The sequence below is a fragment of the Camelus dromedarius genome, chromosome 8 (assembly GCF_036321535.1).
Source record: "Camelus dromedarius isolate mCamDro1 chromosome 8, mCamDro1.pat, whole genome shotgun sequence".
NCBI lineage: Eukaryota > Metazoa > Chordata > Mammalia > Artiodactyla > Camelidae > Camelus > Camelus dromedarius.
This window is the reverse complement of record NC_087443.1, coordinates 78,911,178-78,936,691: the sequence shown is the minus strand read 5'-3', so window position 1 is coordinate 78,936,691 and position 25,514 is coordinate 78,911,178. Positions and strand designations below refer to the sequence as shown.

At 48.1% G+C, this 25,514-nt stretch overlaps 2 protein-coding genes across 5 annotated transcripts in view; one reads left to right on the top strand and one right to left on the bottom strand.

The window, feature by feature from the left end:
• The window catches only part of INSYN2A (inhibitory synaptic factor 2A), a 57,430-nt gene extending 49,046 nt beyond the window's left edge, over positions 1-8,384 (top strand). For all 3 annotated transcript variants that reach the window (XM_031461994.2, XM_064488532.1, XM_064488531.1), the window contains one exon: positions 7,741-8,384. In XM_031461994.2, coding sequence (XP_031317854.1) covers positions 7,741-7,924 — 184 coding nt within the window. In that variant the 3' untranslated portion in view covers positions 7,925-8,384. The remainder of the gene's footprint in view (positions 1-7,740) is intronic.
• Positions 1-25,514, bottom strand: part of DOCK1 (dedicator of cytokinesis 1) — a 484,546-nt gene that overhangs the window by 278,886 nt on the left and 180,146 nt on the right. For both annotated transcript variants that reach the window (XM_031460760.2, XM_064488534.1), the window contains exons 26-27: positions 18,794-18,921; positions 17,021-17,116 (exon numbers count right to left, since the gene is read on the bottom strand). In XM_031460760.2, the coding sequence (XP_031316620.2) occupies positions 17,021-17,116; positions 18,794-18,921 (224 nt within the window). The remainder of the gene's footprint in view (positions 1-17,020; positions 17,117-18,793; positions 18,922-25,514) is intronic.

Genomic DNA, 25,514 nt, shown 5'->3' with positions numbered 1-25,514 from the left:
AGCCCTCCTCTTGAGACCCTCCAAGGTCACAGTTAATAAGGCAGCCACCTATGTCCAAAGCAGCGTGAGGGTAATTCAGTGTAATTCAGTTTTAGGTGACTGTGGAGATTTCTCTACAGGTTAGAGACAGGACCCAGCCCTCACTGCAGTGCCCTGACTGAGAGCGTGTGAAATTCCTCGGGGACCCAGTGACCTCAGAGAAGCCACCTAGGGTTTGCCTGGACCGCTCAGCTGACTCTTTTCTCTTGTCAGCCCCCTTGAAGGGACTGGTCCCATAGACATCATATCCGTGGAGGCACAGGGGAGCCTGGGGTTTAGACCAGTCACCGGTGACGCCGTAAGACATGCACAAGAAGCTAATGGTTTTCTGGTCTGTGTGCTGACAACTGTCGCCGCTCCACATCCTGGTCCTCTCTGCTCATGTCAGAATACGGGGGCGCCTGAGAGCATCTCCAGCTCAGCATTCTGGGCTGGTGGCTCAGAGGGGTCAAGTTGCTTTGCACATTAACTTAAGCACTGTGACCTCAAGATGTCATTCCTCCCCGGGCAGAAGAGTGCCCATCCTCGAGATGAGAACAGCAGACAAGGTGATGACCAAGATCCTGGCCGAGCCTACTCATGTTGCCTGGCTGGGTGTCCCACCCCAGGCACCTGCGGGACTCACTACATCCCATTCTGGAGGGTCGTGTGTTTTCTCCTTTTAATTGCAGTTACAATGCACTTCCTGCCCAAAGGTGAAAAATAATAATAATTGTGTGCTCCCCGTGGAGGCCAGGGCCGGCAGGGAACTGGCAGTCTACATGTAATAATTATCCATCTCTTCTCAGTGTATTTTCTGACCTGGATGGCTGGCTAGGAGTGTGGCCTCAGATATGCTTAATACACGTGACGCTCTTGTTAGTGAAATTATCATGGGCAGAGGTTATAAACAGGACCTTGAGTCCTTCTGCTAGGACCTCCCTGTGGTGAAACATTATGGGAGGTTAAAACGTGGTTCCCTGATCCCTTTACATCGGGTGGGCCCTCAAATTTGGGCCCTCGGATGCAGCCTGCATGCTAAACCAATATTTGTATTCAAAAGGAAGTCACAGACGAGAAAGATACTGAGGCTGGGGCTTCAGTCAAGCATTAAAGGAGTGACTATTCTCCTGTGCAGACAGGATAAATAACAAGATATTCTCAGAAAGGTCACTGTCTAACTGTAACTTTGGATACTTCACCGTATAATTTATAGCTAGAATAACCGGCTAATGTTCAGTTTTTTATAGCCATAATCATAACTTCCTTGCCATAGCATACCATGAGAAAAGGACAGGTCTTATAGTTGAGGTATTAATATTACTGAATACCCATCTAATTCTGGACTTTTCAATCTTACAGCAGTTCTGTGAACTCTGATTAGGCACCAACCGTGTGAAACAGTGGTGGGGGAAGGATTCAAAGTTATGATGAATCATTTCTGTGTTCAAATTATTAATATTGGAGTATCAGACAGGACTCATACACATATAATAGGTATATAAAATATGGGCGTTTTTCCTGCACCTGTGTTCATTCTGATGAATAAATTATAACTAGAAAGCAGCAGCAGCAGCATTCTGCGGAGACTGGAAGCCAGGGGGTCTGGGGTCCTCTCAGCCCTTTATTTCAGTTCAGTAAACAGAGGACATGTGCTGAGTCTGTCACTGTATTAAAGGCATCACTAACAAAGCTGAATTCAACACAGCCTGTGCCTTAGTGAGTTCACAGACCCGAGAAAAAGGAGCAATGGTCCAACATGAGCTGGACAGGCTGGTACAGAGACCAGAGCAGTTGGTCCAGGGTTTGGACAGGACGCAGGGGCGGGCAAATGTTACTCTAGAAAACCCATAGAGAGAAGAAACGACAAGTGACCTAGGTTTAAAGGATGCACAGAAGTTTGTCAAGGAGTCTCAGGTTTCCCTAAGGTGATTCTGGTAACTGGAAAACAGGTCAGGGCAGGAGAAAGATGGTGCGAGGACAAACGAGATGAAGTGGAACTGGACTGGACTCAGGCAGGCAGCGGGGAGAGAGGTGGGCGCTGGAGACCGCTGCGGGTGGCTGCACGGGACCCAGTGATGGGAGCCAGCGGGAGGGGCGAGTCAAGCTAGGTCCCTAGTGCCTGGCATGGTGGCCGTCGGCAGCGTTTGGGAAGCCAGGGCAGCAGACTGGGGAAACATAGGTGTGCTTTTGGCCAAGTTGGATGAATGGGGCCCCTCAATATTCACCCAGAGAGGCGTCTGGGGGAGTGTGATGGCTGTTTTGGGTCCTGGTTCTTCCACTGCCTAGAAGTACAGCCGGTGCACATAAACCAAGGCCCAGAAGAGAAGAGTCTTGCCGGATTCAGCTGACTTGCAAGGGAGAGATCCCGGCCTGAACTTGGAGCTACATTTTGAGCTGCCTCTGAACAACACTGAGTACTCCATGGTGCTGTCGGAAAGCTGGCCAGACATAAACCGTTCTGTTTTGGGGACACTATTTGTCCCGTTCAGATCCATGGGAGGGGCCCCGCTCACCCCAGCGCGCTGGCTCTCCCGGGCTTGTCCGTGTTTCCGCACGTGCGTGGTGGCTCCATGGAAGCTCAGGTCCTGAAGAGGGGGTGATTTACCCACAGTGGCAGAGCCTGAGTCTGTCCGAGCCACACTTACCGCGGGGGACCCTGCAATCTGATTCAAACAGAATTAGCAATGGAGGCCTCCGCTCTGCAGTCCACTGAGCCCGACTGACACTATTGAGGTCAGAGAAATCAGGGATCTCAGGATTTCTTCCAGCCCAGAAAACACACAGTGCCTGGGAACCAACTCACCAGACCCTTCACTGCTCCACATAGGGGATGGGAGAAAGGGATGTTCTAAATACATTCCCCTTAAATTAACTCGCGGAGCTGGTGACAGTTTGCTAAGGGAACTGTGGCAGGGCCCGAGTATTTATAGGAGCAGCAGACAAGCAGAGCATCCACTGGAGACGCCGGGACGACGCTCCTCTGCAGCACCGCGCGCAGCCGTGGGGAGAAGTGTTACTACAGAGCCCAGCAGAGGCTCCGGGAGTAGAAAATAAAGCTGGTGCCAGCTGACGGAGCAGCCTGAGGTTCGAGACGGATTTTTATTTCTTTGGAAATGTACAGAATAATAATTCTGTAAGAAAAGCTCCTATACCTCAAACTTTCACCTTTAAGAGAAAAGGACTAACCGAAGAAATTAAGTTTGCGCCCCGCTGCTTTAGTCACTGATCACAGGGAGTCACGTGGATTCACAGCAAACGGCTCTCGGTGGCAGGAACGCGGGCAAGGCCTCGGTTCCCGGGAGCTCTCAACGCAAGCATTTTGCTGGATGGTTTTGGGAGAGGGGGTTGCAGGCAGGGAAAGGAGAGATCTGGAGGTAAACGCTAAGCGCTCCCGGGGATTCAGATCTTGTAAACAGCCCCAGCAGTCCTGGGACCACTCCGCATCAGCCGGCAGCCTGCATTTTAACTCAGGCATTAAAGGAGAGAACACCTAGCACAGGTGAGGCCGGCCTGACTCCAGCCCCTTCACACTCAGCCTCTGAAACGCTACAGTCAGGACATTTTCCAGGCTGCTTCTCCTCCCGAGGTTGAAGCATTCAGCATGACGTGCGTGTCCCCTCAACAGTGCATGACAAACACCAGACCTCGCCTGTGGGGAAACAGGCGACACCACCAGCAGCCTCCTGCCTCGTGCGCAGCTGGACATCAAGACCCTGGAGGTTGCAGGATGCTGTGTAAGCCCCCAGCTGAGTCCTAAGAGATGAGGACAAGGGCTGGAGCCCAGACTTGGAATGTACACACTCCAGTCTGCTTGTTCAACTGGGCAGTAAGTCTCAGAGCTTGCACTGCTCTGGGGAGAAAGGTCCAAACCACAAGGGGCAGGCATGCTGCCCTTGACGGAGCTTAGAAGCAACATCATGCAGAAAACCACACCAGGGCCTCCAGCCCACAGGAAAAGAGCAAAGAGACTGGGAAGATTCTCCCAGGTTCCCCTTCACAGAGCGCAACTGGCCACTGGCAAAGGCACGCTGCTGATCCTGCCCCTCCTGTGCAAGACCTCACTCTGCAGACTCTTCCAGAGAAGGGCAAGTCAGGAGTGGAAGTAGGGGAGGCAAGCTCTGAACAGAGGCTGCTGTGTGTTTCGCAGCGTTAAGTTTCAGAATATTCTTTGACTAAGTTCTGATAGGATGGAGCCGGGTCACAGATTCCACTGGGAGTGGGTGACCTGCCAGCAATGCTGCCTCGGTGAGAAGCCCTGTTTATCGGCATCGAGGAGGGGGCTCACTGGGGGAGGAGAGCCAGGGGCCAACATCACTGATCGAACCAGTGGGCCGGGGCAACTGGGGCGGAAGCTGACATGGATTTGGCCTCTAAGGCTCATGTGTCAATTCTGTAAATATCACATAGGCCACTGCGTGATTCAGGCCCTGTTGCAGGTGCTGGGAAGAGATGGGATGACACCCAGCCTGCCAAGGCACCTGCATTTGGGGGATGGGAGCAAAGTGATACAGAAACAAATACATTATTCGTACTGAGCTCCGAGAAGGAGGGAGTGGTGACAGGGGATGTTTCAGAAGGTGCTGGAGAGTCAGTGGGTCACTTGTGCCTGGGGACAGAGGGACAAGAAGTGGCCAGCCATGCCACGAGCCAGGACAGGTGCTCTAGGCAAGGAACAAAGTCCCAGCCATGAAGACAGTAGCCTCGTCTTCAGCAATGGTGGCAGCGCCCACACACACCATCCACAAGGCAGCACCCAGGGGCCCGCCCCACACCCACTGTCCTGTGGATCAGTGTTGAAGCAAAGCGAGGACCGTCACTCCTCCACCAGGCAGCCCCCCTGAAGCCCCCCAGGACCTATCTGTACAGCTCACTACGTTAAACAGGGATGAGTTCTGGGCACAGAGTCCAAGTGCCCTAGAATGTCCACCTGGCTTCTGACCAAGTTGTCTGAGCAAACCAGGGCAGCAGGTGATGCTTTAGTCTGGCCATTTGGCTGCTAAGACTGAAGGGCCCTTCCCTCTGTGTCAGCTAGAGTCTGCCAGACTATTAACCTTCGGACGCTGCCCTCTCCAGCCAGCTGTCTGCTTCAGAGTCGCCCAGGTGGCTTGGTGTGTTCCTCCTAAAACAAGAAAAATCCGCCAGTGGAAAATGGAGAGCAGCGTTCGGAGCAGTGCATATTGTTCCTGTGGGTAGTGGGGTGCAGTGCTCCAGTTTGCCTGGCTGGTGGCCAGGTGCCACCTCACAAGCAGATGCACTGCAGCTGGGGGGTCACAGGAGGGGCGGGAGGTGCCCGGCTGAAGGTCACCTCACTGCAGGCACGTCCCTGCAGGCACTCACAGCCACACACGCTCCCTCCACCAGGAATCTGCTCCTGGGTGCAGCTTCTCAGTCATGGGGGAAGTGCAGATAGGAATCACCTGACAGATGAAGTCGAGTCATTTTGTTAACAGGAAGTCAGATTAGATTACTCTGTGATTACATGGTTCCGCAGTGTGATAAATTGGTTAATGACAGGATTCCCAATGCAGGGGCTTAATAGGAATTCAATAATTACAGGTACCCAGAACTGTACTGTTAGCCTAGGAAATGCTAGCACCACCCTCTGATCTAATAACACAAAACCTATCTGGGACTATTGAAATGGTTATGAGCCGGAGAGCTTGCTTTCAATGTCAACCAAGCACCTGGATGATATTACTCTTTTGTACCCAGAATACCGTATTGGCTACTATAACATCTCAAGACTCAATGGCAAGGTTCTTGTTTTCCTTGCTAAATGTCCAAGTTGAAGAATTCGTTAATAGATATTTTTTCATCAATGTTAGCTCTTGTTCCCATTATAAAATTAGTGCTCAACAGATAATAAGGACAAAATCATAGCTGAATTGCATCCTACAGTTTAGGGAACTTTTTCACTGACTTTTTTTTTTCTGGTGGGGGGAACTGGGGAGATCCTTATCATAACTCAGTGAGATAGGGCAGTAATTACTGTATCCCTTGAAGTGAACCGAACTGAGCCCTAAAAAGGATAAAGGACTTATCTGAGCCCCTCCCACCCCCCCGGCAGCAAGTGGGAAAGCCAGGATGGAAATCCCAGTTCTTCCTACTGAACCAGTAACTGAGGCTCGTGTTTCACAAATGCAACGCTTCTCGACATCTGCACTTTTCACAACTGCCCTTAAGAGGAACTACGCCCCCACCACCCCATATTCTGGAATAGCAAGCCACGAGTTCACGAGGTTCATTCTCCTTCCTATAAAATGCAGCATAATTCAAAGAGGCCCTTTGAAATGAGGGGGAAAAATAATTCCTGTTTTGGGAGTGTAGGGAGGGTGGGGTGGGGTAACTAGCCATAAACTTCTCTGACCGTATTTTAAATTTTTTCAGTAATATTGTAGTCTTTGATGATAAGAAAAATGGAACAGTGGATTTAAAACATAAAATGGTCCATTAGATGGGTCTTGAACTTGTTTTTCAAAGTCCAGATAATACAGCTTTGCTGTTTTGTCTTTCCAAAATGTCAAAATTTGGCTAGGATTAATGGTTCTCTAAATCAGGAGGGTATCATGTTTATAAATGGTTTACGGTTCCACTGGATGTAAAATGTTATGAGCGCATATATTATCCTCATTGCTGAGCCTTTACTGAAATCTACTGACATTCAGTCTGGCATCCAGAGCAGACGTGGGAGGAGCAAAGGGTGGGAAGACCCGGAGGCCTGGGCTGAGGCAGCACCCAGGTTCAAACCAGAGGGACATAGGCGAGGGAAGCAGAAGAGGGGCGAGGCCCCTTGCTCCTGGGCTCGGCACAGAAGAGTCATGGGGTCCTCTCCGAAACTTAGGGGGTCCACAGCGGTCCTTTCCAAAGCCGTGGAAAGACAGGAGGACTCCAGGCAAGCTGCAGCGTTCTTGGGAGACATTCACCAGAAACAAGACACACTTAAAGAATCATCTTGAATCCTGTCATTTTAACACAGACACTAACACTGCTAGCAAGTGTCCTTCCACGTGGCTACGCGATTGCACCTTCTGGCTTCAGCAGTGCGATGACAATTATGGGTTATTTTCATGGAACACTATTTTTTGCCTGAAAAACTGCCTTTGAGAAGGACTGGGTGACATTCAAATGGTGTTGACTAGATAAAACACACTCTTTCCCCCAGCGTTGGATGTGTGGGCTCCTACCAGGTTTTCAGACAGAGATTTTGCAAGGAGACCATAAGACAAGGTCATTTCACTTTACAGCTGTTCCAGGTGAGAGAAATGGATGTCTCTGACCTTGTGAAAAGGTTCACAATTGGGGTGTGACCCCTGAAAACTCACATTTTCTGTTATCTGTATATTCCATGAAGCGCATGTGTGCAGTCTATAGACAAGCAAAAGGGTTATCCACATGCCACATTTCTCATTTCAACAAACATGTTATATCCTTTCACACAGGCTGTGTACGTGAACAAAACTTCAAACGTTTGCAATGAAAACAAGTAAGTTATTTTTCAAAGAAAATGAACCTATTTGTGACCTACAGCAAAAACATATGATAGCCAGTTGCTTAATGTTGAGTTGTAAAATTACATTATAAACATAATATGAATGATTAGTACCCTGATAGGGTGTCATCAAATTCTGCTACCATCAAGAGAGATCTTTTTTCTTCTTTTAAGGGAGACCTTTATATATGAAAGACCAAGCACTAAATTCTTCTCTCTTTCCTTTCTAGTGTGGAGCTAGATTTTAAGCAACAAGAAGACAAACTCCAGCCAGTTCTAAGGAAACTCCATCCTTTCGAGGAAACTCAGGTTGCAACCCCGCCTTACTCTCAGGAGACGTCCGCCTCCACTCCCAAGCAAAAATCCAAAACTGAATCTAAAAAGCACGGACGATGGAAACTCTGGTTCCTTTAAAACTCGTGGTGTGTGGAGTCTCAAGGCCGTCTTTAAAACCCACTGGAGTTAAATGTAAATCCTTTTCCAAAACGAACAGGATGGAGCAAACTGTGGCTGACTGGGCACCGCCCCGTTTTCACCCTGCTTTTACCAAAAAGGCCTTTGTAACAGATAAGTAACAGGAGCAAGGCAGTGAATGTCACTCCTTGCCAGCTGCTCTTTTGCGGATGTAAAAATCTGAAATGAAATCTACACAGTCAAAGATGCTGAGTAAAAATTCTATGCCCCCATCCCCGATCGGAAAATATTACGTTATCAACCTGCAAACTGGCAGGTGGTCACTCTGTACACAGCTAAAACATAATTATTTTCAAGCCTTTACTTTTTTTAAAAATACTGAGAAGAAACAGTAGCCCTTACGTTTGCAAAGGACTTCATTTTTATGTTTACTTTTGCAAATAAGCGGGGGGCGGGGGGGTGGGCGGCAAGTGCGATTTTCAGCACATCAAATTCCGGAGAAAGCACAATTTTTTTCAAGTGGTCAGAGACCATGAATAATCTCTAAAAATGTGACTCTATGTATATTTGCCTTCATGTGCTGTAGCGCTAAGCCAAGTGACCACATCTCAGTGTCACATTGACACCTCAAATTTAGCATTCGCTTCATCTCCAGACCTGCGACATGCTTACTGCTCATTCTCCAAATGGCCAGCAGCCAGGAGTCCCCGAAAGTCAGGACATGCCTTTAATCACTGCAAGTTGACAGGGTCAGAGCTATTGGACACTAAGCTTTCATAGATCTCATTTTTAATCTTTTGGTACCCAAAGGCCAAGTGATAAATTCTGGCAAGAATTTGAAAACACCCATAGAGATACACAATGGATAACACAGTCACCAATAAATCACAGACGTCCTCTGCCACGGGAAAGTGTTTCTGTGGATCAATCCCTGAGACATTGTTCATCACAAAAGCTCAGCCAGACGTTTTATACAATTCGTTATGCTTTGAAACAACTGTGGAAGACCTGACCATCTCAGAGAGAAACAGCGTGCTTAGTTTAGCGGCTGCCAAAAAACCAACTTCATGTCGCCTACATTTAACCTATTAGTAAGTCGTACTAAATGACATACCTAGGGGAAAGCTGTGAATCAAATGTTTTTAGGTCTTTTTTAAATAAATTGTGACACTTAAGGATTCTCTTTTGATTACACATTGCAATAGGAATCTTAGTTCCTTTATTTTTTCACACATTCCTTTGCACCTACGCAGGTATCTTTTTATAGAAGTCAAAAGCCCCTCGTCTGTTAATGACTTTGTCTGTCAAGTCTTGGCTTTTCACAATAGGAAGTAGAAATCTTCTTTTGCCTTTTTTGGCACAACTTCAATTTGGAGTCGTTTGTGAGCGTACAAGACAACCGAGTCTTCTCGTCTCTCTGCAGCAGTTTCCTAGCTAATCTCGTGTTCACACGCACCCCTCATCGATTAGATGCCAATAACAAAGCGGTCAGCCTTGGTAAAAGGATCTCCACCTGCGTTTCTCAGACTGGAGCTATTTCTTGCCATGCATTTTCCTCCTGACTCAATAGCAAATCTATTTTCATTCTAAGTGTTTTGATTCTGCAAGGACCTTAGTGATCAGCAATCAGACCTGGACTTGAAAAAATGTGAACGGAGGATCTCGTGTAAGCGGTCGTTGGGGGTTACTCAAACTATAATTGCAGAGGTAGGCTTTTACTTAAAAGAAAACCATGCATCTTTGTGGAAGATATGAGGACACAAATCCTTGAATGTCAGTTAACAGAATTGAGAAATATTTTTGTGCGAGAAGAAGGCTGAGTAAGTTGATCCTGACCATGAAAGAAGTGCCATTGTTTCGTGTAGCGATAACATTAAAAAAAAAAAGTGTTTCATGTATTTTATACTGTTTTTAACTAAAGTTATAAAAATGTTTGCAACAAGTTATCTCTCCTTGTGTTTTAAGAATCCTCACTATCTCAGTGAATTAAAATAAGGGTGTTAGCAGCTTTCTAATTAGTTCTATGATTCTGTCTAAACAAGAGGACATCCTAGTCAACAAAGAAGCGTCAGTGTTTGAAAGCATCTAGACCCGAAAATAAACAATAAGAATTAACATTTTGGGATTCAAAAAGGAAACTGAAGATAAACTCATTCCTATTAAAAAAACTAAACTATCTTCACAATAGAAAAAAATATTTTCAAAACCATTTCATAGTTTAATTGCAGTGTGTCACTAACAGATGATGACTCTTCTCTTAGAAAGATTTAAGAAAAACCTTTGATACAAAACCAAGGTAAAAAGTCCAGTGTTCCCTTATATGTAGATGTACACATGGCATTACGTATAGAGATTAAATTATTATACTTGTCACTAAGTTCTTTATTAATTTTTAAATAAAAAAAAGTCAAAGGTAATGTTCTGTGTGGCTATTAAACTTCTTTCCTGGTCTCAATAATTTGGGAAAATAGAAGTAATCTAAGAAAAGAATAATAAAGGAGAGCTGTTCAGGCTGAGGAAAACCCCCTTGGGTCTTCAGGAGAGGAGACAAGTGTGGGGTGTGGGAACTGCCCGCTGGCCTGGCCTGGCAGGGGAGGGGGCAGGGCTGGGATCCAGCTCAGACTCAATTTACCAGACCGCACACCCTGGCATGGGCGTCAGTTGCCAGGGGGACAGGATGACTTTTAAGGGCAAAGGGCACTGTACCGTCTCCCAGCGGCATCTGGCTAACAGTCTAATTTTTAAGGACCCTCAAGAGGACACTGAACTCATCAGTGCTTCCAGGGCAAAGCCGGCAATGCCCCGCTGGAACCAGATTCTCTCCAGGTCATCCATCAAGCAGATCCCCAGCCCCAGGGGATCAGCCACCTCCTTTCTTCTTCCCTCCCCTGGGTGGGAGACAGGTGCCCCACGTGGGCTGAGCACCCTGCCCCTCCCACGGGGACCAGCCCCAAACCAACGTCCACTCTCAAGGGAGAAGGCCCCCTAGAAGCCTAGGACAGGAGAGGTCACCACCCCCTTTCTGGGTCTCTGCACTGGCAATCTACTCTCAAGGACAGGGGGACCCCTGTGGGCTGAGAGAGAGACTCCCGCTGCCCTCACAAGTTCCTCTGGGGCAGAAGGGGCGTGGAGTACAAGCTGAGTGCAGAATGGGGAGGGAGACCCACTGCCCGGACCAGGTTGGGGGTTGCTCCCAGGCAAATTCTGCCACCATCGGTGAGCCACACACTGGTGCTGCCTCAGACGTCCTTGCTTTTCAACAACTAGATACAGGGAAGGACATTCGGCCACATGGATGCCACCAGTCACTCTGCAAGTGTGCCGCTAGCCTCCAAGGAGAGGTCCCACGCCTCTGCATCTGCTCCTTCGATCTCAGACCCTCCCCCAACACCAGCAGAGTAAAGTCAAGGAGTGAATCAAAGTTTGGGAAAACCTTGCTCTCTTGGAAAAGACACATGAAGTTGGCAGAAGTTTCCCACGTCCTACAAGGCCGCTGAGGTGTCCACTGCCATGGAGGCCCAAGAAGTGGCAGGAATGGCGCCATCGTTCGTGGACCAGCAGCCGGCTGACTCCGGTCTCAGACAGTTACAAGGAGCATGCCTTGCAAAGCCGTTCTCCTTGGGGAGCCATCGTAAGCAAGGCCGATCTGAGATACACAAACCTCGATTCCAAGCCAGAAGACACACCATCAAATTCAAGGGCTTGCTTTCTGCCTCTCATTGAAACAAGCAAGAACAGAAAATAAGAAATTGGCCAAAACCCCCGCCATCCCACGCGTGTGTCTGATGAACACGCCCGCGTTTACGGAGTCCACCACTACCGGAGTGATTCTTCCGGGGCATTTCCATCGGGAGTAAAATTTGACTTGATCACCAAGTGAGGCAGTTTCCCTGGCGCAGTGTCACCTAAAGACCACAGCAGCTGCTCTCCACACTGACCTATCTCCTCTTATCTGCAAAAAACTCGACCACTGGCACACTGGCGTGGGGTAAGTATATGCAACCGATTTACTTACTGGAAGAGAAGAGCTATGTGATTCAGAAGTGACATTCCACTTTGTGAGTTAGCAATAACTAATCCTAGGACAACGCACAGCATACATTCGGGCAGATGAGGGCACGTGAAGGCAGCACGCTGCCTCCTCAGTAGCTCAGTAATTAACTTAAGATTCGGCCAGGGATGAACACGCAAGAACCGTACAGCGCATTTCACCCACGCAATGACAGGGCTTTTATTTTCTCTGCAGTAAATCCACGGTCAGTGACCAGCCTTGAAAAAAATGCTAGGGCCACAGAAATACGAGAAAGGCAGGAAAAACTGCTGTACTGATCTCAAATGAAAATGAATTGATGAAGTCATCATGATTCACAGGTGCACACACATTAGGATGGTTTTCTGTGAGTCGCATGTTTTCTAAGTAGATTTTTTCACCCAGTATACAGTTAGAGACACTTTTTATAACACTCATATAGAAACGCCAAACACTGTCCATTTGAAACTTTTAAAATGTATTGCTTTTTTTGCAAATGAAGATTAAGAAAAGCATTTCTTTAAAAGCGCACTCCTACATAAACTGCATTGGAATACACATTGCAAAATGAATGTTTGTGCATGGGGGCGTAACATCTTTGCAAAAATATTTGGCTGTAAGTCTTGGTAAAAGGGCTCAATTCACCGGGAGACCAATTCTATTACACTAGTTTCCAGATAGGAAGCATGTCAAGTGCTTATAAATCACGCAGGTTCAGAGCAAGCAGCGGGTTTTCACTAACAGCACCTTCCCCACCAATGATGCTGCTGTCACGGTGAAACACAGCCCACCCATCAGTGTCCCCTGCAGTTGGTGTCTGGAGCGGAAACAAAAGAGCATCCATCACTTGAGTCTGCGAACAGGAGGTCTGGTGTGCGTGAGCGCAAACGGAGAAGAAGAGCAGAACTTCTCCCTTGCCTAAGCCGACTGCTGTGAAGTTTTCCAAGGGAATCCTCCTTTTGAAGAGGCCCACATTTTCATGTTAGTGAATTAGCAATTTTCAGTCTTCTGGTGTGTATCCAGGCCATAGAAAAATCTTTAAAAGTCCTTCTCACTCAATTACATTTTTAAAGGACCCATTAACAGAATATAAATCTGATCATTTGAAAGAAGCAGTAGCGGCTGGTGCCACCAGCGGAGGAACAGGAGTGAGCGCTTCTCACTCCGTCTGCTCTCAGCCCAGCCTCGTGCGCACGCGCTCACTCCAGCAAAGGCACAGGCATGTGTGTGTTGGGGACGGGGGGCCCAGGTCACCGATCAGATGGGTGGGCAGGCCACCTGTCCACAAGACGAGAACACCTGAGCCACCATGGCCCCCTGCTCAGGACCCTATACAATGACCAAGAAGGCGACCCGATGCTGAGGGCCTAGAACCCTTGTCAAGAGGAAGAGAGAAAGTAAATCTGAAATCTGATAATAGAAAACTCAGCACTTCACGCAACTGTTCTACAGTATCAGACCATCCTGGGATATAAAACGTCACCTTAATCCTGTGGTGAGGTGACTCCAAGGCTTTGGTGTTAGGGCGTTTTAGGCACCCACACCATCTACAATTCTAAACTCGCCAAATGGAGTTTTGTTTAAAAAAAAAAAGTACAAGTACATTGGGACCACGGTGTATTTTCATCCTGTGCGTGAGATGCATTCCAACAGCCCATTTCGAATATAATGTTGAAAGGTATGAAATGAACTAAAACAAATGATCTGCAGCCAGCTGCGTGGTGTGGATGAGATACCCCAGACACAGATAAAGAGAAGGCGTACACTGTACATCACGGCTTATCCAGTGACGTGCGACGTTCTCCGGTTCTCGGTCCCATTCATAAATCGACGGGGGATCTGCCCAGACACAGCAGCATCCCCAACTGATAACTTACTCGGACGGACACACAGGTCACATTTCTATCTACTATGCTCGTTGACCATATCATGGAATAAATCGTTAAGTGAAGCAAGGCTATTCAAAACTTTTTTTTTAATCCTTTTGATTTTTTAAACGCATTCTCAGTGACTACGGGGAATCTGTGAGCTGATGCATAGCTACGCCACTTCCATTCCATTGATGCAAAAAGAGCAGCAGGAACATAGGCCTGGAGCCGCTGTGTTACGATGGATGGCATGTTACAGCTTGCCCGGAGCAGGCCCAGAAACCACCTTCTGCTCTTTTTCCACTCGGGAGGGTCCACGGATGAAGCTTCTCGTCCACCCTGGCAGGGATATTTATTCCCCAGATCTTCCTTTCATCTAAATTCACGGAGCAACAACAGTGACATTAAGAAGTGCACGCATAAATCTGCATGCAAGTGAGGTCGGGCTCGCCGCGCGGTGCAGCGTCCCCGGCTCGGCGCTCCGTGGCCGTCACAAAGGGGACACGCTTCCTTGAAGACAGAAACATGCTTCCCAATGACTCGCATTTTAAGTGGGAGCTGTCCTCCCTGGACACATCCTGACGCCGTCATCACTCAGTAAACAGTGACACTTTATTCAGATGTTCCCCTTCGCAGGTTCCTTCCCTGACGGCCTGGCTGGTTCCATAAAGGAATCGCTGGGCACTGGAGGGGCCAGGACTGGGAGGAGTCAGCATAGGACCTAAATCCTGCTCCTGCTTCTGGAGACTTCCGCTGGGGAAGGACAGGGCAGTGGGGAGCAGGCCTGGGTGCGGGCAGTTCGCCCTACTCCCCCCGCTCCCTGACAGGGCCCTGGACCCCCGCCACCTTCTCAGTAGGAACAGGGCCACAGCTAGGTAAGACTGATCCTGCGTTCTCCTTCATACCCCCTTGTCTGAAGGTGCAAAGGCCTTCCCAGGGCCTCTAAGGGTTCCTAGAACACGTGGGTTCCTCCAAGCCCGTAAGGACAGCGATCTGGCCCTTCCATTCAGGAAATCCTAGCATTTCATCCATGGAAACAACTGAGGGTAGAAAACAGAAAGGCTTATTCCTCCCCTGGACGGCTGCCTCCCTAGCCTGGATGCAGATCTAGGAGGGATTCAGAGCCCTCCTCAGTACCTCCTGGAACACCGCTGAGATCAGCATCATGAGGTTCAGTCTTACAGAGGAGACCGGGAACAGGCAGCTCTGGCCCCAGCCAGGGCTCCACACAAGCACTGATGGACTGGCTGTGGACTAGGACCACCGCCCAGCTCTCCGCCGGGCATTTCTGCAGGGGCCTAGGCATGACGGACGTGAAGATTAAGGAGAGTCCCCCATAGTGATGCGGGGCCCAGCACACACAGCGTGCTCGCTGAAGAACGGCTGTTATTACTGTCGCCGCGATCATCTCTATGCCGGAGAGATGAGAAACTTCCCAAAGGCATCCTAGACCATGTGGTCTGAGAGAAGTCGCCATTCTAGATCCTCTGATTGAGCTGTGAGCGCGTCCTACACTCTCTCCACATCCCAAGGTCCCATCCATTCTGGGCTTCCTCCCGCCCTCCTCTGCCCAGTTTCACTGTCGGCCAGTGCACCGTGCCCCGAGCGAACACAGCGCTAGGGTCAAGCCCCTAACCAGAGACAGGACCACCTCATCAGTTCACTTGCCTCCCCATCAGCCACCTCCCCCCATCCGCCCATCATGAGCGCCCACCAGCCACTCACTGTAACTCCACGAGAGCCAGAATGTCACCCCACCCTCTCTGGTCCAGCCATTCCAATACAGGTCTGAGCGGAATGACACCAATCTTGGTTCAGCTCTAAGTACATATCAGTCGTTCTACTCAGGGGCCTCCCACAGCTCCAAGGTGAGGGTTCCAGGGCCAACCCCAAGACGACAGGACCACCGACCCCGGGGCGCTCCCAGAGCCACCCCACGTCTTGCTCCATTGGACTCAGTCTCCACCCTCCTATGCAGAAGTGTTTCAAGACTGGAGAAAAAAATAGTTCAGACAAAGAACATAAAGAAGCAAATTTACTTTTACAGAATAATGGAAAAGTACACTGCAAACAGAGCCAATTTAGACGGAAACATTTTATTGCCTAATTTATCCATGTTACAGCCCAAACCTAAATGCGACGTACCTTCAGAAGGAAACTCTGCATGTAAGGTGCTGAAACTCTGACACATAAACTAGACACTTTCACTGGGTGGAAACATACGAAGGCAGCAATCTTCCACCTGCTGGGATGCACCCCAAACCACACACCGCATCCCTTCTGTGGTGCCAACCACAGAAACCAACACAAGCCCAGCGGTCCGTTCCTGCTTCACGGTCTGAAGTAGACAGATATGCCACCTAACTTCACCCTCCCCCAGGCTAGGCAGAAAGAACCAAAGTCACCCAAGGAAGACCGATGTACCTAGTGTGATTGCCGGTGAAAACTCGACCTGGATCTTTGTGCTTCGATTAGGAAAGTTATTCTTTTGAAATGCGCTCAACCAAACTTAGTTAAATGGTAACAGGTACCAAAGATAAAATAAATTCAGCGGGACCCACACGGGCATCTTCTGCCCACGAAACCAAATTTAAGAGTAAGGATGGTGAGGAGGAGAGTGGCAAACTCTGGACAAAAAGGACCATTAAATAAAACTTGAAAGACAGTCTAAATGGCTGTTAAAACTTTCTTGAGAAAAAGAGTAACAGACACCATTCCCTGTCTTGACAATCTGTTTAAGAGGAGCACCTACAATACATTAGAGTAGACAATGAAATAGCTAAGCCAAGTGCCTCAATTACTTTTTAAGGCCCTTCATAAAATTTTATTAATGGCATCTTAAAGGTAAACACATAGCAAGAAGTTGCCAGAAGAATAAGGACTTAGAAGAAAATACAAAGAAAATACACATCCTGTGCTAGAAGTCAGCAGTGAGAAATGTCCCCCCAAATGTGGTTTTGCTCACTCTTCAACTTTGACACTTGCTTCTAGAAACATGGGCAATGAGCACATTGAAGATATTAGACTATAAAGGAAGGCACCCCAACTGCCTGCTCTACGGCAGTGAAATAAGATTAGTTTCAAAAGGCAGTTGGAAGAAGACCAACAATATATGGATTTTCAGGCTTGAGAGTAAACGACTTTTCTGGGAAAGGTGCTCCCAGGAAAGCCCCCAGGCGTGTACCGCCAAGCACTTACGATGAGTTCCGAATCCCGCCCCATGGAGATGACTGTTCGGTTCACTGTCCGGAGAAGCTTTTCCATGATGATCTGGACGTGCCTCTGAGTCGGCCCCTGCAGGAGGACACACCAGTATAAACCAGCACCTCAGACAATCATTAACATGCGAGCCCTGTGGCTGCTATCGAATCCATTTACCCTGTAAAGAGTAAATCAATTACAACCCTTAACGAGATGAAAAATGGTCCTTGTCAGAGGCAAAAGCCTTCACAAAGAAAACTCAAGGCATTTTATTAATTATAGCCCATTAATGATAATCTGTTATATAATCATAGTAATTTAATTTAAGAAAACCTTAAAAATAAAAGCAAATCTGTTCAAACAATATGATGTTTATGATCCCTGATTAGCTCACCAATTAGTTTTCTAAAGACACTTGGCCATTTGTGAACAGAAGGCCAGCAGATAACAACTGGAGATTGCTCTGCATGTCAAATCTGAATAACGTGAGAACACTCACACAGAATTGAACGTTTAAATATCATTTTAGCACACGACCTGAAATCCACAGTTCCGTAGGATCTTCTACCGATAAAAAGATGCTCCTCTATTGTGCGTGTGATGGGACTGTTGATTCTTCGTCATGAACTTTAAATGTATTTAAATAGACTTTCAAGGTGCTTCCGGACAGGCCGGGCAGGCACCACCTTCCCCATGAGGTTTGCCTACAACCTCTTCAGTCTCGACTTTTATCCAATAAGAAAAGGAAAAGGCCTTGAATGGGACCACTGGAGGCTGGTCTTTGGGAGGCTTCCAAAACCTTCCAAAGGCACTGCCCCAGAAGAGTGGCTGTAGCCACCACTGCAGTGAACTCACTGACCTTATCTCTTTCTTCAAGGACACTGCCCAGGCTCCGAGAGCATGAGCAGGTGCAGCAAGGAAGTGGGCAGGACGGGTGGGGGCGGGGGAGGGGGAGACAGGGAAGGTACCTGGAAGTCCTGCCGGGGAGCTGGAGCAAGCCCTGTGGACCTGAGAACCCCGACCCATCTGGCCGCAGCTGGAGGCACAGCAGGGCAAAGCCCTGCACACCTTTCCAGACACGCCTGGGAAACCAGTGACTGCACATGTGCCCAAATGTATATGGTGAGGATATGCCGGGGGGGGGGGGCAATATGGTCTGACATTTCCATATGTGCTTGCACCAGCTTTTAAGACAAAAAGTCAGTGAAATAAGCATACAATTGAGAAATGCAAAAGGAAACACCATTAAAAAAAAAAAAAAAAAAAAAAAGGACAGCTAAGAAAGTACAGAAAGAAACTGCCTGTGGGGAGAGGAACCCGGAAAAGGGGGCAGAGAACTGCTCTCCTCAAAGCTCTCGGAAGCATCAGTGACTTTAAAACAAACAAACAAAAAAATGTGTATGTATTACTTTCATAAAATAAGAATTGAAAGAAAGACTGTGGGCAATTAGCATCCCTTTGTTTATTTCCAGTTTTTAAGATCAAAGCCTTCATCTGACCTCAGATATCAAATCTAAGTCTTGGGAGGCGTGTGCCTGAGAAGTCACAGGAAACAAACTCGAAACAGCATGGAATTATCATGCTTTATACATAAATAAATAATAATTTGAGGATGCGACTCTTTCTGCAAGAGAAAGGGTAACCTTTAAAATTAAGGCCATTCTTTTTTAAATGAATTGAGTGTGCCTTGGTCCTGTGAGGCTGGGTTTCTGGGGTTTGCAGGCGGATGCTTCCTGCAGGGCCTGTGAAGGCAGCCCCGCCGTTACTCACCACGTCCTTCCGGTACAGAACCTCCAAGATGTTACTGAGCAGTTGGCAGCAGGCCTCCAGATCTTCCTGTCTTTCCAGATGGTACTTGAGCTGATCCGTCATCATGGGAAGCAGGATCTCTCTGCAGTCTGCAGGGGACACCGGGTTGCCAGTCAGCGGGGGACCGCCCCCCCCCAAGATGCCACTCTGCGTGCTAGAAGCTTGTTTCCCTAGCTTGTGACACTGTTTTCAAGCACGTCACATTTACATTCTCTCCAATGTGAAACTGACATCTGGAGGGGGTCAGATTACTTGACTGGCAGGAACCCCCGTTTTGCTATAAGATAATCCACACACATACACACTCACATGTGCGCACATATGTGTCTGTGTCACCGTGTAAATATACAAGGGTAATTCACAAACACATATATAAATACACATGCACATACATCCCAGTGTGCACGCAGATACAAACACAAGCACACATGCTGGGGTCTTAGCTAATTTTCTGTGCTGAACTGTAAACTTACTGATTTGTAAGTATAGAAGGAATACTTGTTGCAACAAAAATTATTTGAACTGCAGCTATTCTCACTGTTTCCTAGGAGGACCAAAGCATGGTTCCTTTCTGCTCCCATAAACCTCCGAAAGGCTTCTGAGTGCTAAATTCTCCACTTGATCTGTACTCATTCAGGGACGACGCTCTGCTGGGCTCACACCTGCAGAGGCACAGTCTGCAGAGGGCTGAGAGCTCAGGATCTGAAGGGAGGCTGTCTGGGTTTAAATTCTGACAGCCTCCTTGCAGGGTGATCTCAGGCTGAGCTGGTTACCTCCCTGAGCTTCTCTGCGCCTCGGTTTCCTCATCTCCACCACGGGCACAATGGTACTAGCTACTCATGGTATGAGGCGCAAAGTGCTCCTGCAAGGCCAAGCCTAACGGCCTGGGCCTGGCACAGGTTAGATGCTCAGGACCAGGTACGTGCTCTTACAATGTGACACAGATACTAGTGAAGAGTCCCCAGCCCTTCCCTGGCCTCCCAGACCCCTGGGCTAATACAGATGCATGTGAGGGAGGCAGCAGTGGGGAGCAGGCATTGACCTTGGAGGTGAAAGTTAGGGAGGCCTCCTTCAGGAGGCAGTACGTTCACCTGCTGCAAAGTGAATTAGAATTTCCCACGTAGGGTGGGTAATCCAGGAAAAGAAGCCTATACACAAAGTCAGGGAGACAGGAGCGTATGGCATATTCACAGAGTCACATGCACAGTTCAGGCGGATGGGGAAAAGAGGGGCAGAATAAAAGACTAGACAGGCAGTTGGAGTTCATCCTGACCATGATGGGTGAGATGGAAAGGGGTAGAGAACTGGGAAATGCTGATGGGGAAGGGATATGATCAGATCAGAAGACTAGAGAGAGCCTCTGTGATGGCGTCCAGGTAGGGCAGGGGAGCTGAGAGGCACAGAAATGGGCATTTAGCTACTGCAATAGTCCAGGCAAGAAACAGCAAAGGCCTGACCTACTGCTGCAGTAGTAAGTTTGAAAGAAGAGGCCTTGAACAAAAGCAAATTGGAGGCAGGCTGAACACGGTGGTGGGTGATAAACTGGACAGGAGGGTGGGGGCTCCAACGCCCAGCATTCTCATGATGAGTCAGCAAGGCTCGTGTGATGCCATCCAAGGACAGGAAACTGGGGACAGAAGGGCATTTAAGGGAGGAGTAAAGGACCAGGGTTTGGTTTTGGACAAGCTGAGTGTGAGCTGCCCGTTGGACATCCAAGTGGTCCAACCTCGGAGGCAAATGGAGAGAGTTCTAGACCTTGGAGATTTTCGGCCTTACGGACCGAAGAAGCGACAGCCCGAGGCTGTGATAAACACCAAGTATGTGACTAAGGCCACCGAAGAGGGGTGTGTAGAATGAGGGGAAACTGATTCACAATCAGATGTCGGCACTAGCACAGGGGATGGAGAGGGAGAGGTGCGGGATGAGACAGATGAACGACGTCTCCCAAACCGAGGGAGGGCAGGTGCCCCGCGTGGCCCAATATGGTGTCAAGAACAGGCAGAACAGCAAAGCCCGGGAAGCGGCAATTAAAAGCACACAGAGTGCTTCTCAAGACGGCCTCCCGGAGGCGTGGTGGTGCCATTAAGGGACGCTGGGGTCTCCGAGTCAAGGATCACTTGGCTTTCCATTTGTCTTTTAGATAGGACCACAGAAAGGATGCTCAGAAAATTAAAGGCAAACAACAAACCAGACACAAATAAGATTCGAGATGAAATGCAATTACTAATTGTCTCTTCCAGTTGGGAAATCCCGTTCAACTCCAGCATCAGCCGCCCTCCAGCATGAACTATCTGTTGACAACACCAGTTCTGCTTTTTGAAACAAGCCCAGCCACCGTCATGCCTTTAAAATGCAGAGCACGAGAGAAAACGCAGCAGAGCTCTGACACATTCACTATCCTGAGCTTATTTTTAGGATTTTACATTTTGGGACTTCCAATGTTAATGATACATAAAAGCATGTTTTGCAGCAATGTTTCCCGAGGTTTTCTTTCTTTTTTTATAATAAAAAAAAAAAAATGAACACGCAACATGGGAATGGCTCCTGAAAGTAGGCAGAGACCCGCTTAGCAGACTTCCCCAAGGGCCAGGGGTGGAGGCGGGAGTCAGGTGCAGACAAGGAGATGCAGGAACAGTGCTCGCCCTCCCCCTTCTCTACCTTTCTGCGGATTTCCTGTAGGAAGCGATGCCAAGGTATTTTCAAACTCTGTTTAGACTTAATCCCTAGAAAAGGACTGATCGCAACTCCATTTTTCCAGAATGAGTTTTGTTCCATGAATATATGCATTTACTCACTGATGTCCATTACAGGCACCAGAAGTAACGCAGACGCTGAAATGCTGTGCATCTTCCCGGCAGGGGCCGGGCAATTCAGATGACTATGATGTTAGAATCACAGCAGGTCAGGGATGAGAACACAGCATGAGGAGAAAGCGGAGAAGGCGCTGTCCCACGGGGACCAGGATGGTCCCTCCATGTCAGATGCTCTTGGATGTCAGGGGCCCTCACACGATTTCCTATCTTCTCATCCAATCCTTCCTGCAATGCCAATGGGTGAACCCAAGGCCCCATGGAGAGGGTCCCTCCAAATGCCACATGAGAGAAGAGCTCCCAAGAGCCAAGACGGGCTGCCAGTTTAAGAGGGTGCACAGGCACCCAAGGACAAAACAAGTCCAAGGGAAATGCCACAAGAAAATGACCTCACGGCAGTGAACCCAGCCTGAAAACGCATCTGCCCACAATGCTGACCCACAGCATACACAATCTCCACAAGCATCTCAAGTCCAATGTCTTTCCTACAGAATCCTGACGTTCACAAATTACGTCCACCCTCAGTAGCTCGTGCCCTGCTGGCCTTAAATTAACCACAACACAACAACCAGTGTAGGGACCACACTCCAAATTCTGAGAACCCAAGTGGCTGGGAAGGTCCCTTGCCTGAGCTGCCTGAGTCCAGCCCTGCCTGGATGCATCCTCAGGGTCCCAGGCAGAACATCTCCAGGATGAGTCCCCTTTCCCTTCCACCTGGAACACATATTCCAGGATGACCACCCTCGACAGGGGGAGAGCCTTGGCTGGCCCTGTGCACTTGGTCTTCCCCATCGCTGCCACCACCATACTGGAGGGAAGTCTGGAGAGTCCAAGACATATCAGTGGGAGAAGTAACAGACCCGAAGACCTGAGCAGGTGAAGATGGACCCTGACAATATGAGTAAGGAAAACAAGGGACTACGTGGGTTTAACAAAGCTATGTTCTGACACAAATTTGGGAGGAACCCAATAGCAGTGGAAGGCCTCGTGTGGGCTGGCCAGCCCAGGCTGGGAGCAGGGGTGTGTCCTTGAACAGTCCTGGAAAATCACAGGAACGCAGTTCTGGACTCAGAGATGGCAGAAATGGCTCTTCGGGCTCCAGCAACCCAGATGCCCTGGCCCAAGTCCATCCCATGTGGCCCCATTTATCTGTCACGCTGGCCAGGCAGGGGTGGACTTCACCGTTCTCAGATGTAATTGAGCGTGTTGGTCTCATTTGTCAGAATTACTCCAGGGTGGAGGACACGATGGCTGTCCTGCTCGTCTCCTGCACCGAGATGCCAACCACCATCTTTGGCTTCCTGGTGGGAACGCCCACCGTCCCCCCAGCCCAGGGTCTGGATAGCTCTGCTCATTTGTTACCCAGTCTCTTTTGAGGAAAAATGACCAAACTTTTGGACACTTCACTGCCATTCTGTCACTGTAGAGACATTTTATTCTCTGAGTCCCCAAGGACATAAAAACCCATCTGTTCTCATCCTTCGGATGGACGCACAGTTTCCACACTGGGCTGTTTCCAGCATCCACAGGATAACTGGGGCTCCAGCTTCACCACCCGCCCCACCTCTGGCTGGTCAGGACTAATTGGGGCCGGGGGATAAGCACATTTCCTGAAGAGACAAAATGAGACAATGTGAGCAGAAGGACTTGGTGAGAGCAGTCCAACGTGCCATGTGGAGGACCACCACCTCCCAGCCCCAGGAGAGAGCTCCGGCCCCTGACCACATCCCCAGGCAGGAGCAGCCAGGGGTCCAGGCTTTCCTTATCGGCACTGACCCCACACATGTGTGTGAGTGTGCGAGTGTTGGTCCGGGTTCCTGCGCAATGACAGGTGCACGGTATCAAATTAGAGTCTCCAATGAGAAGCAGGTCTGCCTCCCAGTGCTGCCCCAGCCACCCAGCAGCCCTCCCCCCCAGCAACAGGAACCTCATTTTATAAAGGACTCCTCTTACTCTGCATTTTACCTCCTGTCAGTTTGTTCAAGAAGCGGTGGGACCCAAGTCTGGAAATAACACTAAAGGTCCTGAAATTTTATTGTAAGTCAAGACAAAAAAAAAAATCAAGAGCACAGAGGAAGGGACGTGACTTACACACACACACACACACACACACACACACACACACTCTCAGGCCTGCAATGAACTATTTTAACTGTCTCTGGCAGTCAAGGAAGAAGACTCTCCCGCCATATTCTGAACGTCCCAGCTCAGTGTCCTGAATACCCTTCTCTACGAACAGAATGTCATTCCTACAGCATGACTTGCGCCGACATTCCCAGTAGGTTCAAGACAGACAGCCTAGGAAGCTGGCCACCCAACCCCCAACTCAAAAACAGAAGAAAAACAACCAATGAAACCAACCTTTGTATTTTAAAAGGAAGACATATTTTAAATAAACTACCTGCAGACAACGCATGGAAAACAGCTGCAGCAAATACTTGACCAGAAGTCTAGGAACGTGGGCCAGTCTATTTGACTCTGTTTGTTTTTAACTGAAGTATAGTTGATTCACAATGATGTGTTAGTTTCAGGTGTACAGTTTCAGGTGTGTATATATATATATGTGTGTGTGTATATATATTCTTTTCCAGATTCTTTTCCATCACACGTTATTAAGAAATACTGAATATAGTTTCCGGTGTCATACAGTAGGTCCTTAGTGTTTATTTTATATACATTAGTATGTGTCTGTTAGTCCCAAGACTCACAGGGATAGAAAACAAACTTTTGGTTGCCAAAGGGGAGAGAGAGAGGAGAGATAAATTGGGAGTTTGGGATTAAGAGTCTATTCAATTTTGGAAAAGCCTTTTAATCCCATTAAAATTCAGTTTACCCAAGCACATAAGGAAATAAGAAAATCCACCTTGCTCATTCTTTGCTTTGGATCTTGTGCAAGTTACTTAAACTCTCTAAGCTTTAGCTGTCCTTAACCTGCAAAATGGGCATGCTATTGTCAGCTCCCCAGGTTTACTGTGAGAACCAGATGATATAATGTGTGTATCTGACAAATGGTAAGTATTCAATAAATGGTAGCTGTCAATAACAGTAACAGAAGTATTATTATGCCAAGACAGCCTTTTCAACAAAGTACACACACAAAAAAACGAATGCTTTAGAGTTTGTTATCCAATAAGGTAGCCAGTGAGCCCCTGAAATGTAGCCAGTGCCACTGAGGAGTGGAAGTTTTAATTTTAGTCAATTTTATGTAATATTCTAACTTAAATGTAAAACATGACACCTGATTTAGTTATTGGAACACTGGAGCAACTGGGGTATGTGAATCTACTTTTCCGATGGTAAATTTTATTAAATGTTAAAAATGCACATCGAGTATCTGGGATGAAAATTTAGCATCCAAATTGAGATGTGCTATAAATGTAAAAACCACACTGGATTTCAGAGACTTCATATGAAAAAAAAGGATTGGAAAGTATGCCATTTGTAATATTTAGATCAAAGTCATGTTGAGATGATACTTCAGATAAAATATATTATTAAAATTAATTTCACCAATTGCTTTGTACTTTTTTTTTCCACTGCGGACTCTGTAAAATTATAAATGACACGTGTAGCTGGCATTCTGTTTCTGCTGAACAGCGCCGTCTCAGAGTATGCTAGGAAGCAGATGTTAAAGACCCCCCGTGCGATTTCTCATTTTAATGAACTGGTGTTCATCTCTGGAAGGAGAATCAAGGCCACAGCTTTCTCCTGTCAGATCATCTTCACATGTACGTGACTGCAGGCCTCATCAGCGCCCATTAGTCTGAACCGAGGCTTAGATCTGACGCACAAGGAAGCCAAAACTGGTTAGCACAGTTGTTCTGGTTTTCCCTGCCGAGCACAGAGGGGGGGTGCAGTTGGCCCGTGGGCCC